This window comes from Bubalus kerabau, chromosome 4 (assembly GCF_029407905.1).
Source record: "Bubalus kerabau isolate K-KA32 ecotype Philippines breed swamp buffalo chromosome 4, PCC_UOA_SB_1v2, whole genome shotgun sequence".
Lineage (NCBI taxonomy): Eukaryota > Metazoa > Chordata > Mammalia > Artiodactyla > Bovidae > Bubalus > Bubalus kerabau.
Genome location: NC_073627.1, coordinates 150,448,027 through 150,464,606, shown reverse-complemented (window position 1 = coordinate 150,464,606; position 16,580 = coordinate 150,448,027). Strand labels below are relative to the sequence as shown.

Genomic DNA, 16,580 nt, shown 5'->3' with positions numbered 1-16,580 from the left:
CAGATTTTTAATTCAACCTGAGTATGAATTTATTTTCTATTTTAAAAGTCATGTGTATTTCTTTTCTGTTTTGGGTAATGTAGACTTCCTTTCTGGCTTTTTTAGTGCTAGTTGTTTGTTAAAAGCTGGGGTCGCAAAGAGTCGGACACCACTGAGCAACTAACACGTCACATCACATCTTCAGTTCAGTTCAGTCGCTCAGTCGTGTCCGACTCTTTGTGACCCCATGAATCGCAGCACGCCAGGCCTCCCTGTCCATCACCAACTCCTGGAGTTTACCCAAACTCATGTCCATTGAGTTGGTGATGCCATCTAACCATCTCACCCTCTGTTGTCCCTTTCTCCTCCTGCCTTCAATCTTTCCCAACATCAGGGTCTTTTCAAATGAGTCAGCTCTTCGCATCAGGTGGCCAGAATTTTGGAGTTTCGGCTTCAACATCAGTCCTTCCAATAAACACCCAGGACTGATCTCCTTTGTAATCAATACCAAAAATGTTCTTGGTCGTTCATTACCTCCAACAGAAAACCATTGCATGGCATAGCTTCAGTCTCTATTTAACCTGAAAACTAGCTTTTCTAAAAAGTTGAAATTTCAAGTTTTTAAAATTAATTATTTAGAATGAAAATATGGGACATTTAATTGAAAGAATGTTAGAGCAGGTAGACTGGTCAGAGTAGGCAGTTCTGGGAGGCCCTCCTTGAATTAACATGGATAACAAACCGATGTTTAACTATACCGTTGTAGAAAAGAAATACATAAGGGGAGAACCTGCCTTAACCCAGAGGCAAGAAAAGCCTGGAGACTTTGCACACACTATACCCGTGACCCCTCTACTCCTAGGTACTTCCCGAAGATAAATGAAAATATACTTTCACACAAAAACTTGTACACGAATGTTTGTGGAAGCCTTACTTTGGGTAATAGCCCGGAACTGGAAACAACCAAACATGGCCACCACCTACCTAGGGAATGGATAAACAAATTGTGGTACTTACTCAACAATGAAGACTCAAACATGGGTGAGTCACAAAAACACTAAACTGGGCGACAAGAGCCTTGAAACAGTACATGTGCATTTATATCAGCTTTCTGAAAAGGCAGATCTAACCTACAGTAATAGAAATCTGATTGCAATGCCAGGGGAATTGACTTCAGTGGGACACAAAGGGCACTTTTTGGGGTGATGGAAATGTTCTGTGCCTTGATTTGGGTGATCATACGGCTGTATGCATTTGTCAAAACAGCGGCTGTGGACTTGTAAAATCTGCATTTCACTGTAGGTAAATTAAACGTTCAGTTCAGTTCAGTCACTCAGTCGTGTCCGACTCTGCAACTCCATGAACCGCAGCACGCCAAGCCTCCCTGTCCATCACCAACTCCCGGAGTCCACCCAAACCCATGTCCATTGAATCTGTGATGCCATCCAACCATCTCATCCTCTGTTGTCCCCTTCTTCTGCCCTCAATCTTTCCCGGCATCAGGGTCTTTTCAAATGAGGCAGCCTTTCGCATGAGGTGGCCAAAGTATTCGAGTTTCAGCTTCAACATCAGTCCTACCAATGAAACACCCAGGACTGAAAATACTGTTTAAAAAAAGAAACCCTAAGTCTTAACGTTTTTCTCTAAGGCGGCAGTTTAGAGGAAGACAGGGTTTTTAAAAACTCTCCCAAACCCAGCCAAGAGTCAGAGGGTGGTGCCTTTGACGACGAACTTGAGCCGAACCTGCTCCTACGTGCGGGCAGTTTTGGGGCGCCTGGCGTGGGGCGTGTGGGGTTTCCTTCGCGGCCCTTCCTGTTTCGGCCTCGCCTCCTCCCGCGCTGGCTGAGGGCGGGGACTGAACTGGGGTGGCGCGGGCCCGAGGGTGGCCCAGACGGGCGGCCGCGGGACATGACGGCCGGCGGCCAGGCCGAGGGCGCGGGCGCGGACCCCGCTTCCGCGCGGCTGCCTTCCCGGGTGGCCAAGCTACTGTCGGCCCTCTTCTACGGGACCTGCTCCTTCCTCCTCGTGCTGATCAACAAGGCGCTGCTGACCACCTACCGGTGAGGCGGGAGCCTTGGGGCTGGGAGCAGTCCGCGGGGGCGCCTGGCTGCTCCGCGGGACTCCGGGACATTCCCGCTCCGGCGCCTCGCGGGGCGGGTGTTGGCCGGACTCCGGCGGTCCCGAAGCCGGGGAGAGCCGTGGGGCTGCCTGCCCTCGTGCCCTTCGGTCGCACTCGGGTCAGCGGGTGAGTGGGAACGGCGAGCGGGAAGTCTCGCTGCTAACTCCGGAGCCAACTTGGGCGGCTAGTGCACTGCGCACGGGCCACGTATTCACAGTCCGGACCTTTGCACTCTTCTGGAAACCAAACCACAAGCTAGCAAGTCAGCGCGGGCGCACCTTACCGCGACTTAATGCTGCAGGACAGGAAGCGCACCTGTGCTTTCACGAGCACCAGTGAGCTGAAACTAGCGATCCGAATGTGTCTTTCAAATGTAAGCTATTTCTACAAGTCTAGATATTCAACCATCAGAAGAGTCCTGAGTGGATGAGTTTATTCTCATTGTTTGATCATTTTCAAATTACCAGCATGTTCATGGGAAAATGGAGAAAACAAAATTTCATATTTTCTACTTTTTTTTTTTTTGATGAGTATGTAGTAAACCAGCAAATTTGTGTTTCCTTGAACCTATTTGTAAAGATAGAAAATCCTGTTTAATTCTGCTTTGGTTATATAGGCATCGAAAGCGCTGTGAATTTAGACCCAGCTCCACCAGATAATTCATTCAGTTCAGTTCAGTTCAGTCGCTCAGTCGTGTCCGACTCTTTGCAGCCCCATGAATCGCAGCACGCCAGGCCTCCCTGTCCATCACCAACTCCCGGAGTTCACTCAGACTCACGTCCATCGAGTCATTGATGCCATCCAGCCATCTCATCCTCTGTCGTCCCCTTCTCCTCCTGCCCCCAATCCCTCCCAGCCTCAGAGTCTTTTCCAATGAGTCAACTCTTCGCATGAGGTAGCCAAAGTACTTACATCTCTGTAAATTATCACCCAGAGCTCGGCATGAGCAGCCATAAGTGAGGACTTCTTGTAAACTATACTGTGCTACAAGAATGTAAAATCAGAATTTTATAAAGAGTCCAAAGGGCTTCCCTGGTAGCTCAGTAGTAAAGCATCATCCTGCTTGGGCAGGAGACAGAGGTTCCATCCCTGGGTGGGGAAGATCCCCTGGAGAAGGAAATGGCAACCCACTACAGTATTCTTGCCTGGGAAATCGGATGGACAGAGGAGCCTGACAGGTTACAGTCCATGGGGTCATGAAAAGAGTGAATACTACTTAACAACAGCAAAGAAACCTCAGAGTGTCTTCAGCCTCCTTATTTTAAACTAGCAGAAGCTGAAACCTAGGTGGGCTTGGCTGGTTCCACCTCTAACAGATATTTACTGAGCACCTACTAGGTGCCAATCCCTGGCACCGGGGAAGCAGCTCCACCCTGCAGTGGAGCCCCCTACCTTATCAGTGGCAGAGAGGAAAGTAAACAAGTGGGCTCATGAATAAGCAAGGTGATTTCAGGTTTGCTGTGAGAGTTCCTGGGGTGGAGTGGTTGGTGGAGAGCATTCCACACAGAAGAAAATGTGCTGAAGTGGGCATGAGCTTGGCCTACTGGAGGAATAGAGAGAAGGTGATCTGGCTAGAACTGAATGAGCCAGTGGTAGGAGAGAGTGTTGAGATCGGTAGGATCAGATCCTTCATTCATTCAATAATATTCAATAGACACCTATCATAAAAAGAGAATGCTGTTAATAGGCTTTTGGGGAATGGCTGACAGATATATCAGTTGAAGTTTGATGGTAAATCTCTGCTTTCTGCTCTTGACTGAGCAGTCTGCTCGCTGACCAGAACTGTCAATGAGTCCAAAAACATGTGTCTCCTTGTTGGAAGCAGGGACCATTAAACACTGGTTAAGTGCTTGGAAGATGAAGGACAGTGTTTGACTGGAAAGAATTATATGAGGCATCTCCTGCTCTAACCTTCCCATCTTTAAAATTTTGAGTCCCATGATTGAAGGAGGAAATTGTTTTTGTCTCAGCAAGGCAAAGCCCCTTATAACCTTATATGTTTCACGTTTCCGTAATGTGATACACAGTTGGAGAGCCCTGTTCAAAAAACATTGTTTAGTCTCTCATCTCAGGATGCTTTCGGAGCATGTTTTGAGGCGAAGAGAGTTGGGGTTATTGGGTTATAACAATAAGCCATAGAAATCTGATCCAGACATTAACTGTTTGAGGATAGAATGTTGTGTTGTCGGGTAGAAGGAAGAACTTTTGTAGTTACCTAGTTCACAGGATTATGGGAATGTAACTCAGGGAATGTTTTTTTCTCTTCCAATTTGAGTCGATTGTGTCCGGCTGGAGTACCAGACTGATGAGTGGTCTTAGTTATATGTTAGTCTTAGGTCATTGAGAGAGAGCCTTGGAAGGACTTGGAGTCAGACCGTGTTGGAGTGAGAGGGAAAAGAATCTGGGGGACAAGATGGGCTTTGATGGTTCAGCGCATGTAGCCCGAAGTCCTGAAGGGTGGAGAGAAAGACCAGGACTCCACTAAATGAGCCACAGAAGCTCAGGAGGCACTACAAAGAAGAACACTAGCGCTGAACCATCAAAGCCCATCTTGTCCCACAGATTCTTCTCCCTCTCACTCCAACAGGGAGGAGAACAGTAGTGGTTCTTTGGAGTCACCTTCATGAGGTTTGTGCAGGCAATCTCAGTTGTTTTTTTGTTACTATGTTAATACTGTTCTCTGACACACAAGATTTTATGAATAATGCTTAATAAAAAGTGTAAACTTAGTTGTATTTAGTTCAACAAGTATTTGCTTGGTACTTGCTGTTTGTTTACACAGTCCAGGGCTTTGAGATCATTTAACACAGCCGTTTCCAAACTTGCTTGGTAATCTGAATCCCTAGGAGAGATTTTTTTTTTAAGCTATTGAATCAGAGGCTCCAGTGGTGGGAACTGGAAGTTTATATTAAAAATCAAGAACAACTCCTAATTTTCTCCTACTCTGATGAAAACTGGCTCTCTCCTAAAGACACTGCTCCTTTCGGCTCCTGGGAAGGAGCTGGATCCTGGTCGTGCCCCACCTGTTGCCAGGAGGTGGGGTTGGGTCCTCGTAGCTCCCCACTGCCTCTGCTCTGTGGCAAGTCCAGGCTTAGCACTCCCTTTGTGTCCTCTCTATAGTGCCTCCTAAGCTTCTGTGGCTCATTCAGTGGAGTCCTGGTCTTACTCTCCACCCAGACTCGCTTAAGCCCTCGAGACTTCGTGCTATGTGTGCTGAACCATCAAAGCCCGTCGTGTCCCACGTTCCGTGTCACTTCCAGGGCCGTGTGCTCAGGGTGACCCTGCCAGCCACTGCAGTCCCTCTGCAGGATATCCATGCTTAGTGCTGCAGCCCAGGTATTTCTGCCACATCCACCCTTCAGGCGTCCCTTCTCTCCTGGTCTAGCTGGCAGGCCCCTCCCTGGAAGCCCCTAAGACTCCTTCTTAGCTCTTGCCTGGGCTGGTACTTATCTCACACAGCCTGCCTTTTGCAACTTTCCTTCAGCACTGAGCAACTCTGACTGTCCTGGGAGAAAAACTCACTTCAGGTACGGCTGGGTTGACTTTAATTTGATGATCACAAATCTCAAAACCAGCTCTTCTGCCACCTGCTAGTTTCTTCTGGAGCCTTGCTTTCCTTGTTTCAGAAATGTCTCCTTCCTGCTTTCTCTTTTACCCTGAAACCTTCCACACCCCCATCCTCCACTCTCCTCTGATACTTCATTGAGGAAAATAGAAACTGTCAGATGAGGTCCCCTTTCTGCTGGGATGGAGGGAGTGCTTTATTCCTGTGGAGGGCCCAGCTCCCCGTTTCTGGATGTCCCCTCCTCCCTGCTCCTTTCATTATCCTCCTCTATTCTTCATCAGCCACCTCTCTCTGTCAGCTTAAAACAAGTTTAGGTTTCTCAAGCAAAAATAACCATCCCTTGATCCACGTGAGTGCTCGTTTCTCTGATCCTTTCAGAGTCAGACTTTAAAAGGTTGTGTACACATACTATCTTTACTTCCTTGCATTCACTCCAAAAATAATTCAGTTTAAAAATTGGGTGTTATTTAAATATACAAATGTACAAAGAAGATGATAATAATAATTGTTCATATTCCCACTATCTAGAATCAATATTTTGAATTTTTTAAAAGAAAAGTCATTCTGTGTGATCATTATAAAGAATTCAAACAAGAGAAAAATATTAGGGTAAAATTTTAAAAATTACTATAGTTGACATTAGGCAATAACTTCAGACATCTTTTAGATAGATGGATGGATTGGAGAAAGATAGTTTGAATTACTTTTTATATAAAGTATATTTATAGATATAGCTACTTATTTGCTCATTTCTTTATAAATTACTTTCTTTAATTCAAAAAGGAGTGGCAAATGAGTGGGAGCTTTCATTTAATTATTCAGTTGTTTGAGGATCACCAAAGCCTCTCTGAGCTTTCCTGGTGGTTCAAATGGTAGAGAATCTGCCTGCAGCGCAGGAGACTTAGGATCAATCCCTGGGTCAGGAAGAGCCCCTGGAGAATGGAATAGCTACCCACTCCAGTATTCTTCCCTGGAGAATCCCATGGAGAGAGGCATGGGGTTGCAAAGAATTCGACATGACTGAGCAATTAACACTTAAGTCCCTCTACCACTTTTTATTATGAAAAGTTTCAAGCACACAGGAAAGTAGAAAGCAAAGTACACTGAACATTTGTACGTACACCACTGAAATTAAGTAAAAACATTTTGCTATATTTGAGTGCTGAAGAATTGATGCTATTGAATTGGAGTACTGGAGGAAACTCTTGAGAGTCCCTTGGACTGCAAGGACATCAAAGCAGTCAATCCTAAAGAAAATCAACCCTGAATATTCCCTGGACCGACTCTTGCTGAAGCTGAAGCTCCAATACTTTGGCTACATGATGTGAAGAGATGACTCATTGGAAAAGACCCTGATGCTGGGAAGGATAGAAGGCAAAAGGAGAAGAGAGCGGCAGAGGATGAGATGGTTAGATAGCATCACCGACTCAATGGATATGAATTTGAACAAACTGTGAGAGATTTTGGAGGAAGAGAAGCCTGATGTGCTGCAATCCATGGGGTTGCATGAACCATTGAATACATCATTCATACATCATGACACTGCACTCTCAGATATTTCAACATGCATGTGTGTGCCGTTCAGTCGTGTCTGACTCTTTGTGAACCCATGGACTGTAACCTGCCAGGCTCCTCTGTCCATGGGATCTCACAGGCAAGAATACTGGAGTGGGTTGCCATTTCCTTCTCCAGAGGATCTTCCTGACCCAGGGATGGAAACCACATCTCCTGTGTCTCCTGCATTGGCAGGTGGATTCTTTACCACTGCGCTACCTGGGATGCCCTATTTCAACATACCTCTCCTGAAATATGGATATTCTCTGACATTAGTATCATTTTTGCTCTTAGCAAACTAAACGGTAATCTCCTAAAATAATCTAATACCAAATCTATAGTCATCCCAATTGTCTCCAAGTTGTTTTTATGATTGTTTTAAACATTTGAATCAAGAACAAATTGAACTTCATGCAATGTATAGAGATACGTCTTTTTAGTATATTTTAATCTAGAAAAGTGCCCCATCCACCTCTTCCCCCTGATTATTGCCGTTGTTTAGTCGCTAAGCTGTGTTCAACTCTTTGTGACCCCAGGGACTGCAGCCTGCCAGGCTCCTCTGTCCATGGATTTCCCAGGCAAGAGTACTGGAGTGGGTTGCCATTTCCTTCTCCACTTCCCCTTGATATTGACTTTGAAATGCCTGACCCAGGTGTGTTGTAAACTGTCCCCTATTATGGATTGTTTGATTTATTTTTTGAAGTCTCACTTAACTTACTTTCTTTTTTTTTTTTTAACTGAAAGTTAGATCTAAAGGCTTGATTACATTCACATTAAACATTTTTTGGCTTTATACTAATAGTGGACCCTGTAAATTTCAGCTTGCATCATATGAGGGGTTGTAACACCATTAGTCATTCTTGCTGCGTTTGAAGGCTTAAGGTGAGGGCTGCAAGTTGCATGTATGTATGAAATTTAGTTTTAACTGAATTGAATGGAGAGAAGAGAAATTAGAGTTCAATGAAAAGAATTGTTGACTTTCAAATATGTTTCTTCAGTTTCTGACTGTATGTATGGCTTCTCTGCTATGAAGCATGACACCGGTGTACTTCTTCCTATTTCCCCTCCCCTCCATGTCTTCTTTTATAGGGTAGCATCCTGTTGTGTGAGTATAATCCCACAGTTGTTTAAATCTGGTCTATGTTAAATGAATGCAGTAGTCAGCAGCCTTTTATCTCAGTGTCTCCATTCCAGAGTCCAGTGTTTTGGTTTGACTCCTAAGTGGTGGATTTCATTGCAAGGTTTTTATGGAGAGTTCATGGCTGCTGTATTAATCGTGTTGAATATTCTTAACAACTTTTTCTGCAACAAATGTGCTTTTAGATCTGGAGAGTTTGCTTATTTTCCTCATGTCAAGGAAACAAATTTGCCTTTTTTATCTTCGAATTATTTTCTCTATTGAGAGAAAACAGCACAGAAATTAGCCCTTTCTGGTGGTATCTGTCTTCGAAATCTGTTTACCTTTAAGAATGTATCTTTTTCCTGTTCATTCACTGTGATTGCCTCGTCTTGGTAATTCATGTTTCAGCAGCAGTCGTTGACTTCCGTTGTTTCTAAATTACTCATTCGGCAGTTGTTTTCTTCCTCAGTTGGTTTCCTTAAGATCTGTGCTTCCCTTTTCATCTCACTTGTTTGCTTTGTTATCTCAATTTTGAGCTGTTGGTTTTGTTGATATCTTCTTATTAAGGTGTTCTGTAGCTGGAAACAGTTAAAAAGGTGCCTTCTCTTCTTGTGTTACATTCTCTTCTAGGCTGAGCTCTTTGTCTTCCTTCCGTAAGCCTTTTGTTGTTGTTTTACTGTTTGTTTATGTTGTAATCTTATTCTTTTGCTTGCTGTTGCAGGTTGTATTCCTGGGCAAGGAGACTCTCAGATGCGAGGAAAGTATACTGGGCAGTGCTTTTAGGACCCACTCCTGTGGGAGAGTGAGGGAAGCAGGATTAAGAAGAGAGAGAAGCTGGGCTATGCTTCATCACAACAGAGCCTTATCCCAGGGTCTCTGGAGCTGGAAGGGCTCAACAGAGTTGTCTTGAATTGGGTCGAGGGCCCTTGGCCTTTATACCTCTGCACAGACATGCAGGCTTGGAACCCAGGCTGGTCTTCAGGGAGTTGCGGGCTGTTGGCAAGGCAGCTTTCTCCTGCTGAGGATGCTCTTGGGAAACTGGGGAATGAGGGCTTCAGTCCAGAAGCAGATGTCTGGGTGACACTATTTTATTTTCATGGTGGCGCTGTTCAGTCATTCTGTTTTCCCTGACAAGGTAGGTTACTTCCTTATTCTCTTCTCATGCTATCTGAAACAGGTGTTTCCCTGTGACATGCAGTTTAGGGGATGAGGTGGTGTTGTTGGTGGTGGTTTTTTGAGTGATATTCCCTCTTTTTAATAGCTGGACAGAATGACTGGGAGCCAGTGAAGGGCTGGACAGTGAGTGAGACTGGCGAAGTGATGTGCTGCCTTGTTAACTACGGTATTAGGTAGGGAGTAAGCTTCTGTATCCAGTTGCCTGGTGCCATTTGTTAAAAGACCGACTGTCTTTTCCCTACTCCTCTGTGTGGTCATCGTTGTCATGAGTCAGGTTTCCATGTAGGCGTGTATCTGTCCTCATCTCTGTTTTCTTGCATTGTCTGGTTAGAATATCATTGTGCAAATACCACACTCTCTCATTTGGTGTGACTTTAAAATCAATCCTGGGAAATTCCCTGGTGGTCCAGTGGCTAGGGCTCTGCCATTCCACTGCAGGGTATGGGTTCAATCCCTGGTCTGGGAACTAGGATTCCAGCATGCTACAGCCAAAAAAAAGAGAAAGAAAGAGAATACTGGCATCCAGCAGAATCAGTCCTCCGATGTTTTTTCTTCATGATTATCTTAGATCATGTTTGCTTTTGCCTTGAAATTCAGTTTCAGGGTCAATACAAAATACCCGTTCTTGTTTGTAAAGAGAGATTTGAGTTTATAGATCAGTTTGTGGATAATTGTTCACTACAATATTGATTCTAATCCATGAACTTTATTTAGAACTTCTTTCATTTTTTAAAATATAGATTTATAGTTTTCTATGTAGAGGTAGTTCTTGGAAATATTTTATTAGATTTGTACCTGGGTATATTATTTTGAAGAAAGGAAACCAGTATAATGAATCTCCATGTAGCGGTCATCCAGTTTCAACAAGTTTATTACATTTATATCACTCTTCTTCTCAATTCCAACATCTCCCCCCAGATTATTATGAATTTCTAAAGGATAAGGTGGACTATTTTGTTTTAAAAACACCACAATATCATTTCATGCTTAAAAAAGTAAAAATAATTTTTTATTACCATAAAATACCCAGTTAGTTATTTGATGTTTTTGCATGCTATTGAAAGTGAAAACCTTTAAAATTATTATGTTCTTTGTGTCTTTATGATATATAGACCTAGAAGTGATTTTTTTTCACATGTTCATCTATCCATTAACTTTGCTAAAGTTATTTATTAATTCTAGTCATTTATCCCCAGATTAATTGGGCTTTCTACATATACAACTGTGTTGTTTGTTAATATGACAGTCTGCCTCAAGGGGCAATAGAAGTTTGCCAAGTTTAGCAATGATCAGTTTAAAAAATGGAAAAGAAATGAACAATGAACAAATTAGATATTTTCACTAAGACAGAAAAAATAGCCTAAGACCTTTTAATAAACTTTTAATAAGTTTAATAAGCTTTTAATAACATAACCTTTTAATAACTCCTGTCATTCTGTGTTGTACATTGTTTTCAAATTTTTTCATCAGTTGCTAAAATTATTTGTCATTCTCTATTTTTTGTAGTTTCCCATCACCAATTGTTCTTGGAGTTGGACAGGTAAGTGAAAAAAGATAAATTAACCTCTTAATTATTTGTTAGTACATATGATGAAATTTAAGTGCTTTTGTTGAAGACTGTGGTTTACGAATTTGTTCAGTTGGCAGAGGAGTGTGGTACTTTGGGTGAAACGACGTGAAGTGTTGATACATTTTATTTCGTTTTACAATTTAGGAATAGTTGTATTTGTAGGAAAAATAACTAATTCTAATTTCTTTAATAGAATTTAATTACTCTGAAGTAAGGGGGTAGCAGACTGAAAGCCTCCAAGATCTGCTGGGTTACAGATGAGTGTGCATAGTTGAAGTCACTGTGCTTGTTTAAGAAAAGGATTGGGGGGATGAGGTGAGGCTCACTAGGAATCAGGGAAATTTTATGTTCACAGCAAACCTCCCAATTTGTAAATGGTGGCAACAGATTCATATTTTTTCATTAAACTCTCTATGGGCCAAACTAAACAGGTTTGCAGTTTCCTTCCTGAACTTCGTGATGTTTGTTCTCAAGTGTAAGGGTAAGCTTGGATAAACTTTCAAACTTACCCACATTTGGCTGTTTCTGAAATTTTCCATTAATATTGTTTTGTGACTTGCTTACATTTTTTGGGGGGGGTCATATGCTAGTAATTTCTAGTAGACCATGTTAACAGGTACTGAAGGTGTTTTTTTGTTGTTGTTTTTCTTTAGTTTACAGGGAGAAAAAATATAAAAATTATGTCTGTTAACTAAATTTTAAATTGTGAATCTGGAATTTATACAAATAAACATTATTCTAGTTAAACGTTTTGCTAATAAGATACTCTTTGCACATCATTTTAGGGTGAAAAAATAACAAGGAAACAGTGTTTCCTTAAGGTAATAAAAATATATCTTTATGGTTCAGTGTGAAAATGTGTTTAAAGAAGTACTTTAAAAAATCAATAGTGTGTGGTAATATGCCCTATGTAATGCCCAAGGCAAATAAATTCACTGTCTTGTACTCAATTAAGGAAAAAACCTTTCTGATTTGCAGTTTGTAAGGGAAGAAGCCAGTAGACCAAACTTTAAAAATTTAAGTTGCAGAATAGTTTACATAGTGTTGGTATATTTCTGTTAAGAATTATAAGGTAAGTCATAAATACAAACTACAATTATTATTCAGAGTGGTCCGAGTTATATAAATCTATCATAAGTATCTGTACACTCAGGCTTGAGGTTTAGGACAATAATCATGTTGAGGGAGTCCTTATGTTTTTGCATCCTAATATGGAGAAAAGTGAATAAATTCTAAAATTTGCATAGAAAGATGATATTAAAACTATTTATTTCATAATAGTAATCGGGAGTATTCCTGATATACCTGGTGTAACCCAGCTGAAGAGCATTTGAATGAGGTATTTTTTGTAACACTGGCTAGGTGGAGAGAAAATGTCTTCTGTGTTATAGAAATTGTGTACTTTACAAAATATGTTTATGTGTGGAATTTGCCTCCCTTCTCCCCCTCCTTTCACCCCAACACTTACTTTATGGGGGAAGGTGACCATATGCTCAGTACATTGGAGGTGTGGTTCAGGATCAATAAGCAGCCTCACTGACTGTGGTCATACTGGTCTGTTTGGGGCACACCATTGTTTTTTCCCTCTGTTCTTGTTCCTTGAACCGCTTGAGATCACGAGTGTATGTGTGAGTCTATTTAATGTTATACTTTTTGCCTATAGTTCTAATGCAATCTATGCAGTGGCAAAAAAGTTAATATTTTAAGGAATAATAATTTTTTTGGAACCTAGATAATAGATTTTCTGATACATATGTTTTTGGTGAATCTCTTTTCTTCTGATGATGTATTTGTACCTCAAATAGTCTTTCTAGATATTTTGCTGAAATTTTTCTCTTCCATTTTCTTTAGATGGCAGTTACCATAATGATACTATATGTGTCCAAGCTAAATAAAATAATTCACTTTCCTGATTTTGACAAGAAAATTCCTACAAAGGTATGTGATGGAAAGTACATATAGCTATGTTGAAGATGTGAAAATTATATAAAATTACAAATTGATCTTAGAGTACAGGTCCATTGCCATATACCTTGTGCTTCCTGCTGGCTAGAACTTTTTAATAAAGATTTTGTATCATTCAGTGGTCCACTAATGTAACATAATAGTAAAAGTGTGTGCTTAGCAATGGATATTAAGTAAATACTATGTGTCTTCTGAATTAGCAAAACTCTAACAGAAGTTGTCAAGCTTGTTTGGTAAAGGACCAGATAGCAAATAATTAGACTCTGTGGGCCACACTATCTCTCTTGCAGCTATTCAGCTCTGTTCTTTGAAAGCAGCTATAGATGATGTGTGTAAAAATGAATCGATGTAGTTGTATTCTAATAAAACTTTATTTGCATGAATAGAAGATGAATTAGATTTATCTCTTGGGCCTTCCCAGTTTGCTGATCTCTGCTTTAAATTTTCATTTTTAGCTTGGGTAGATAAAACCTGTGAGTGGAATAAAGAGTAAATACACTTTGATATACATAGTTTGTTTTGTTTTTTTTTTTCCCCATGGTAGAACTACAAACACGAGACCTGCCATTTCTTCCTGGGTATGTGGAATGGAACTAATTTTATTGAACAGTTGCTAGGTGCCAGGTATGAGGCTAGACATTTAATTCCTAGAACAATCCCCTGCGACTGGTGGTATTAAATGGATCATGGTGACATTTTTGGATTTAGGGAGGTTAAATCAGATTGCAGTTCCTTGAAAGTAAAGAGCTCACATGGTTTGTTCACGCCATGTCTCTAAGGCCTGGAAAAACATTGGCTTCTAGCTCTGGATTATTCATCAGACTGACTAAACATGCTTACAGCATCAATAATCAGGGATATCCACAAACAGAGAAAAACAAACCACTGAAGTGTAGGAAAGGTATTAACCCAGTCATCATAAGAAAAATCAGAATATTGTTAGGCTTGCCTACACTTAGTTTATGATATAGTTTTAAATACTTTAAACAATTGTGAAATATCTAGACATAGGAAAAAAAGACATCATCCATGAATGTGTAGTTGAATGAATAATTACCTTGTAATCCTTACCTAGGTCATAAGATGGGGTCACAGAATCCTTACCTGTTATTCTGACTTTTGTCGTAATGATTTTCTTGAGTTCTTTGTAAGTTTTCTAAGTTTGTATGTATACTACTTGAATTTAGTTTTGCCTGTTTTTGGAGGTTATATAAAGGGAATTAAACTATATGTATTTTTGTATTTTGCTTTCACTTTATTATGATGGTTAAGATTCATCTACACTGTTGTGTGTAGCTGTATTCTTTTATTTTCATTGTATAAATATAATTTATCTGTTTTACTGTTTATGGTAATTGGATTTGTTTCTGGTTTGGGCACTAGGAAAATAAAAAGTACTGTTCTGAATGTACTGAGAGTTGGATCTTGATGCAGGTATTAGTCAGATAAGGCTCCCATAACAAAATACCATAGACTAAGTGGCTTAAAAAAAAAAGGAATTTATCTTCTCACACTTCTGGAGACAGGAAGTCCAAGATGAAGGTGCTGATAGGGTTGGTTTCTGGTGAGAGCTCTCTCCTTGGCATATAGACAGCTGCCTTCTCACTGTGACCTCATGTGGCCTTTATGCAGTGCCTATGCACTCCTGGTGTGTCTTCCTCTTCTTTTAAGGACACAGGTCCTATTGGATTAAGACCCCACATTACTAGCTCACTTAACCTCAATTACCTCCTTCCAGGCCCTATCTTACCTGCAGTCACCTGGGGTCTAGGGCTTCAAGATGTGAGTTTAGAGTAGACACAGTTCAGTCCAAAACAGCACATGTGCATGTCGTTTCTTTGGGAGGCTTGTCACAAAGTGGAACTGCTGACTCCTGCTGCTGCTGCTGCTAAGTCGCTTCAGTCGTGTCTGACTCTGTGCGACCCCATAGACGGCAGCCCACCAAGCCCCGCTGTCCCTGGGATTCTCCAGGCAAGAACACTGGAGTGGGTTGCCATTTCCTTCTCCAATGCATGAAAGTGAAAAGTGAAAGTGAAGTCGCTCAGTCGTGTCCGACCCTTAGCGACCCCATGGACTGCAGCCCACCAGGCTCCTCTGTCCGTGGGATTTTCCAGGCAATAGTACTGGAGTAGGGTGCCATTGCCTTCTCCGCTGCTGACTCCTTGAGTGAATGTATTGTCACCTTGAAAAGATAATGGCAAACTGTACTCCCAAGTGATTGTACCAATTCACACTCCTGACAAAAGTGTATGAAAGTTCCTATTGCTCCTCATTCTTGCCAGTGCTGGGTATGTAATGACATCTTCTTGGCTTTTATTTGCATTTCCCTGGTTATTAATTAATGAGGTTGAGTGCCTTTTCATTTTTTAGTGCCCATTTGGATACCCTCTTCTGTGAAGTACTTGTTAAGACTTGTGCCCATTTTTCTGTTGGTTTTATGTCTTTTTCTTACTGATCTGTGTAGGAGTTTAAAAACTATATTAAAAATATATTAATGATAGTCTTCTTGTTAGTTATTATAGCATTACAAATATATTTTCCCCTTCTGTGTCATGTCTTTATTTTCTTGATTATGTATTTATCTTGTATTTCTTTATCATGAAAAAGAATCTTAATTTTAAAACAGTTATATTTCATCAGTCTTTTCCTTAATAATCACTATTTTTCTTACTTAGGAAATACTTCCCCATCCTGAGATTATAAAGATATTTTTCCAGATAAAAAGTATATTGTTTTTCAGAATTAGGTTTTTAATCTGTTTGGAGTTGATTTTTGTGAATGGTGTGAGGCAATGGTCCAGTTTCATTTATTTTTTTCCAGTTGGGTACTCAATTGTCACAGAATCAGCTGAGAAGTTTATCCTTAATGTTGTGCCACTTATATCATGATGCTGTTGTTTCTGGACTCTCCATGCTTTTTCATTTGTCTGTGTTTCTGCATTATTACCTCACAGTCATAATTACTATTGCTTTATGCAAAGTCCCTTGTAGCTCAGCTGGTAAAGAATCTGCCTGCAATGCGGAAGACCTGGGTGTGATCCCTGGGTTGGGAAGATCCCCTGGAGAAGGGAAAGGCTACCCACTGTAGTATTTTGGCCTGGAGAATTGCAGGGACTATACAGTCCATAGGGTCGCAAAGAGTTGGACACAACTGAGCGACTTTCACTGTGCAAAGTCTTGCTGTCTGATAGAGCAAGTCTTTACCTCCCGAACTCTTGGTTCTTCACATTTTTAGATGAATATTAGAAGCACATTGTCAAGTTTCAGGAAAAATAACCTTTTTGGATTTTGATTGGGATTGCATTGAGGCTCTAAAGCAATTTGGAGTGAATTGACATCTTTAAAGTGTTGAATCTTATAATCTACGTACATGGTGTACATAAAGTGAAAGTGTTGGTCACTAGTTGTGTCCATCTCTTTGTGACCACACAGATTGAAGCCCGCCAGGCTCCTCTGTCCATGGAATTCTCCAGGCAAGAATACTGGACTGGGTTGCCATTCCCTTCTCTAGGGGATCTTCTTGATCCAGGGAT

The 16,580-nt window shown here is 41.2% G+C and overlaps 1 protein-coding gene across 2 annotated transcripts in view; it reads left to right on the top strand.

Moving 5' to 3' along the window:
- The first annotated feature begins 1,778 nt into the window (after positions 1 to 1,778).
- The window catches only part of SLC35D2 (solute carrier family 35 member D2), a 62,351-nt gene continuing 47,549 nt past the window's right edge, over positions 1,779 to 16,580 (top strand). For both annotated transcript variants that reach the window (XM_055579008.1, XM_055579009.1), the window contains exons 1-3: positions 1,779 to 2,039; positions 11,020 to 11,053; positions 12,935 to 13,021. In XM_055579008.1, coding sequence (XP_055434983.1) covers positions 1,888 to 2,039; positions 11,020 to 11,053; positions 12,935 to 13,021 — 273 coding nt within the window. In that variant the 5' untranslated portion in view covers positions 1,779 to 1,887. The remainder of the gene's footprint in view (positions 2,040 to 11,019; positions 11,054 to 12,934; positions 13,022 to 16,580) is intronic.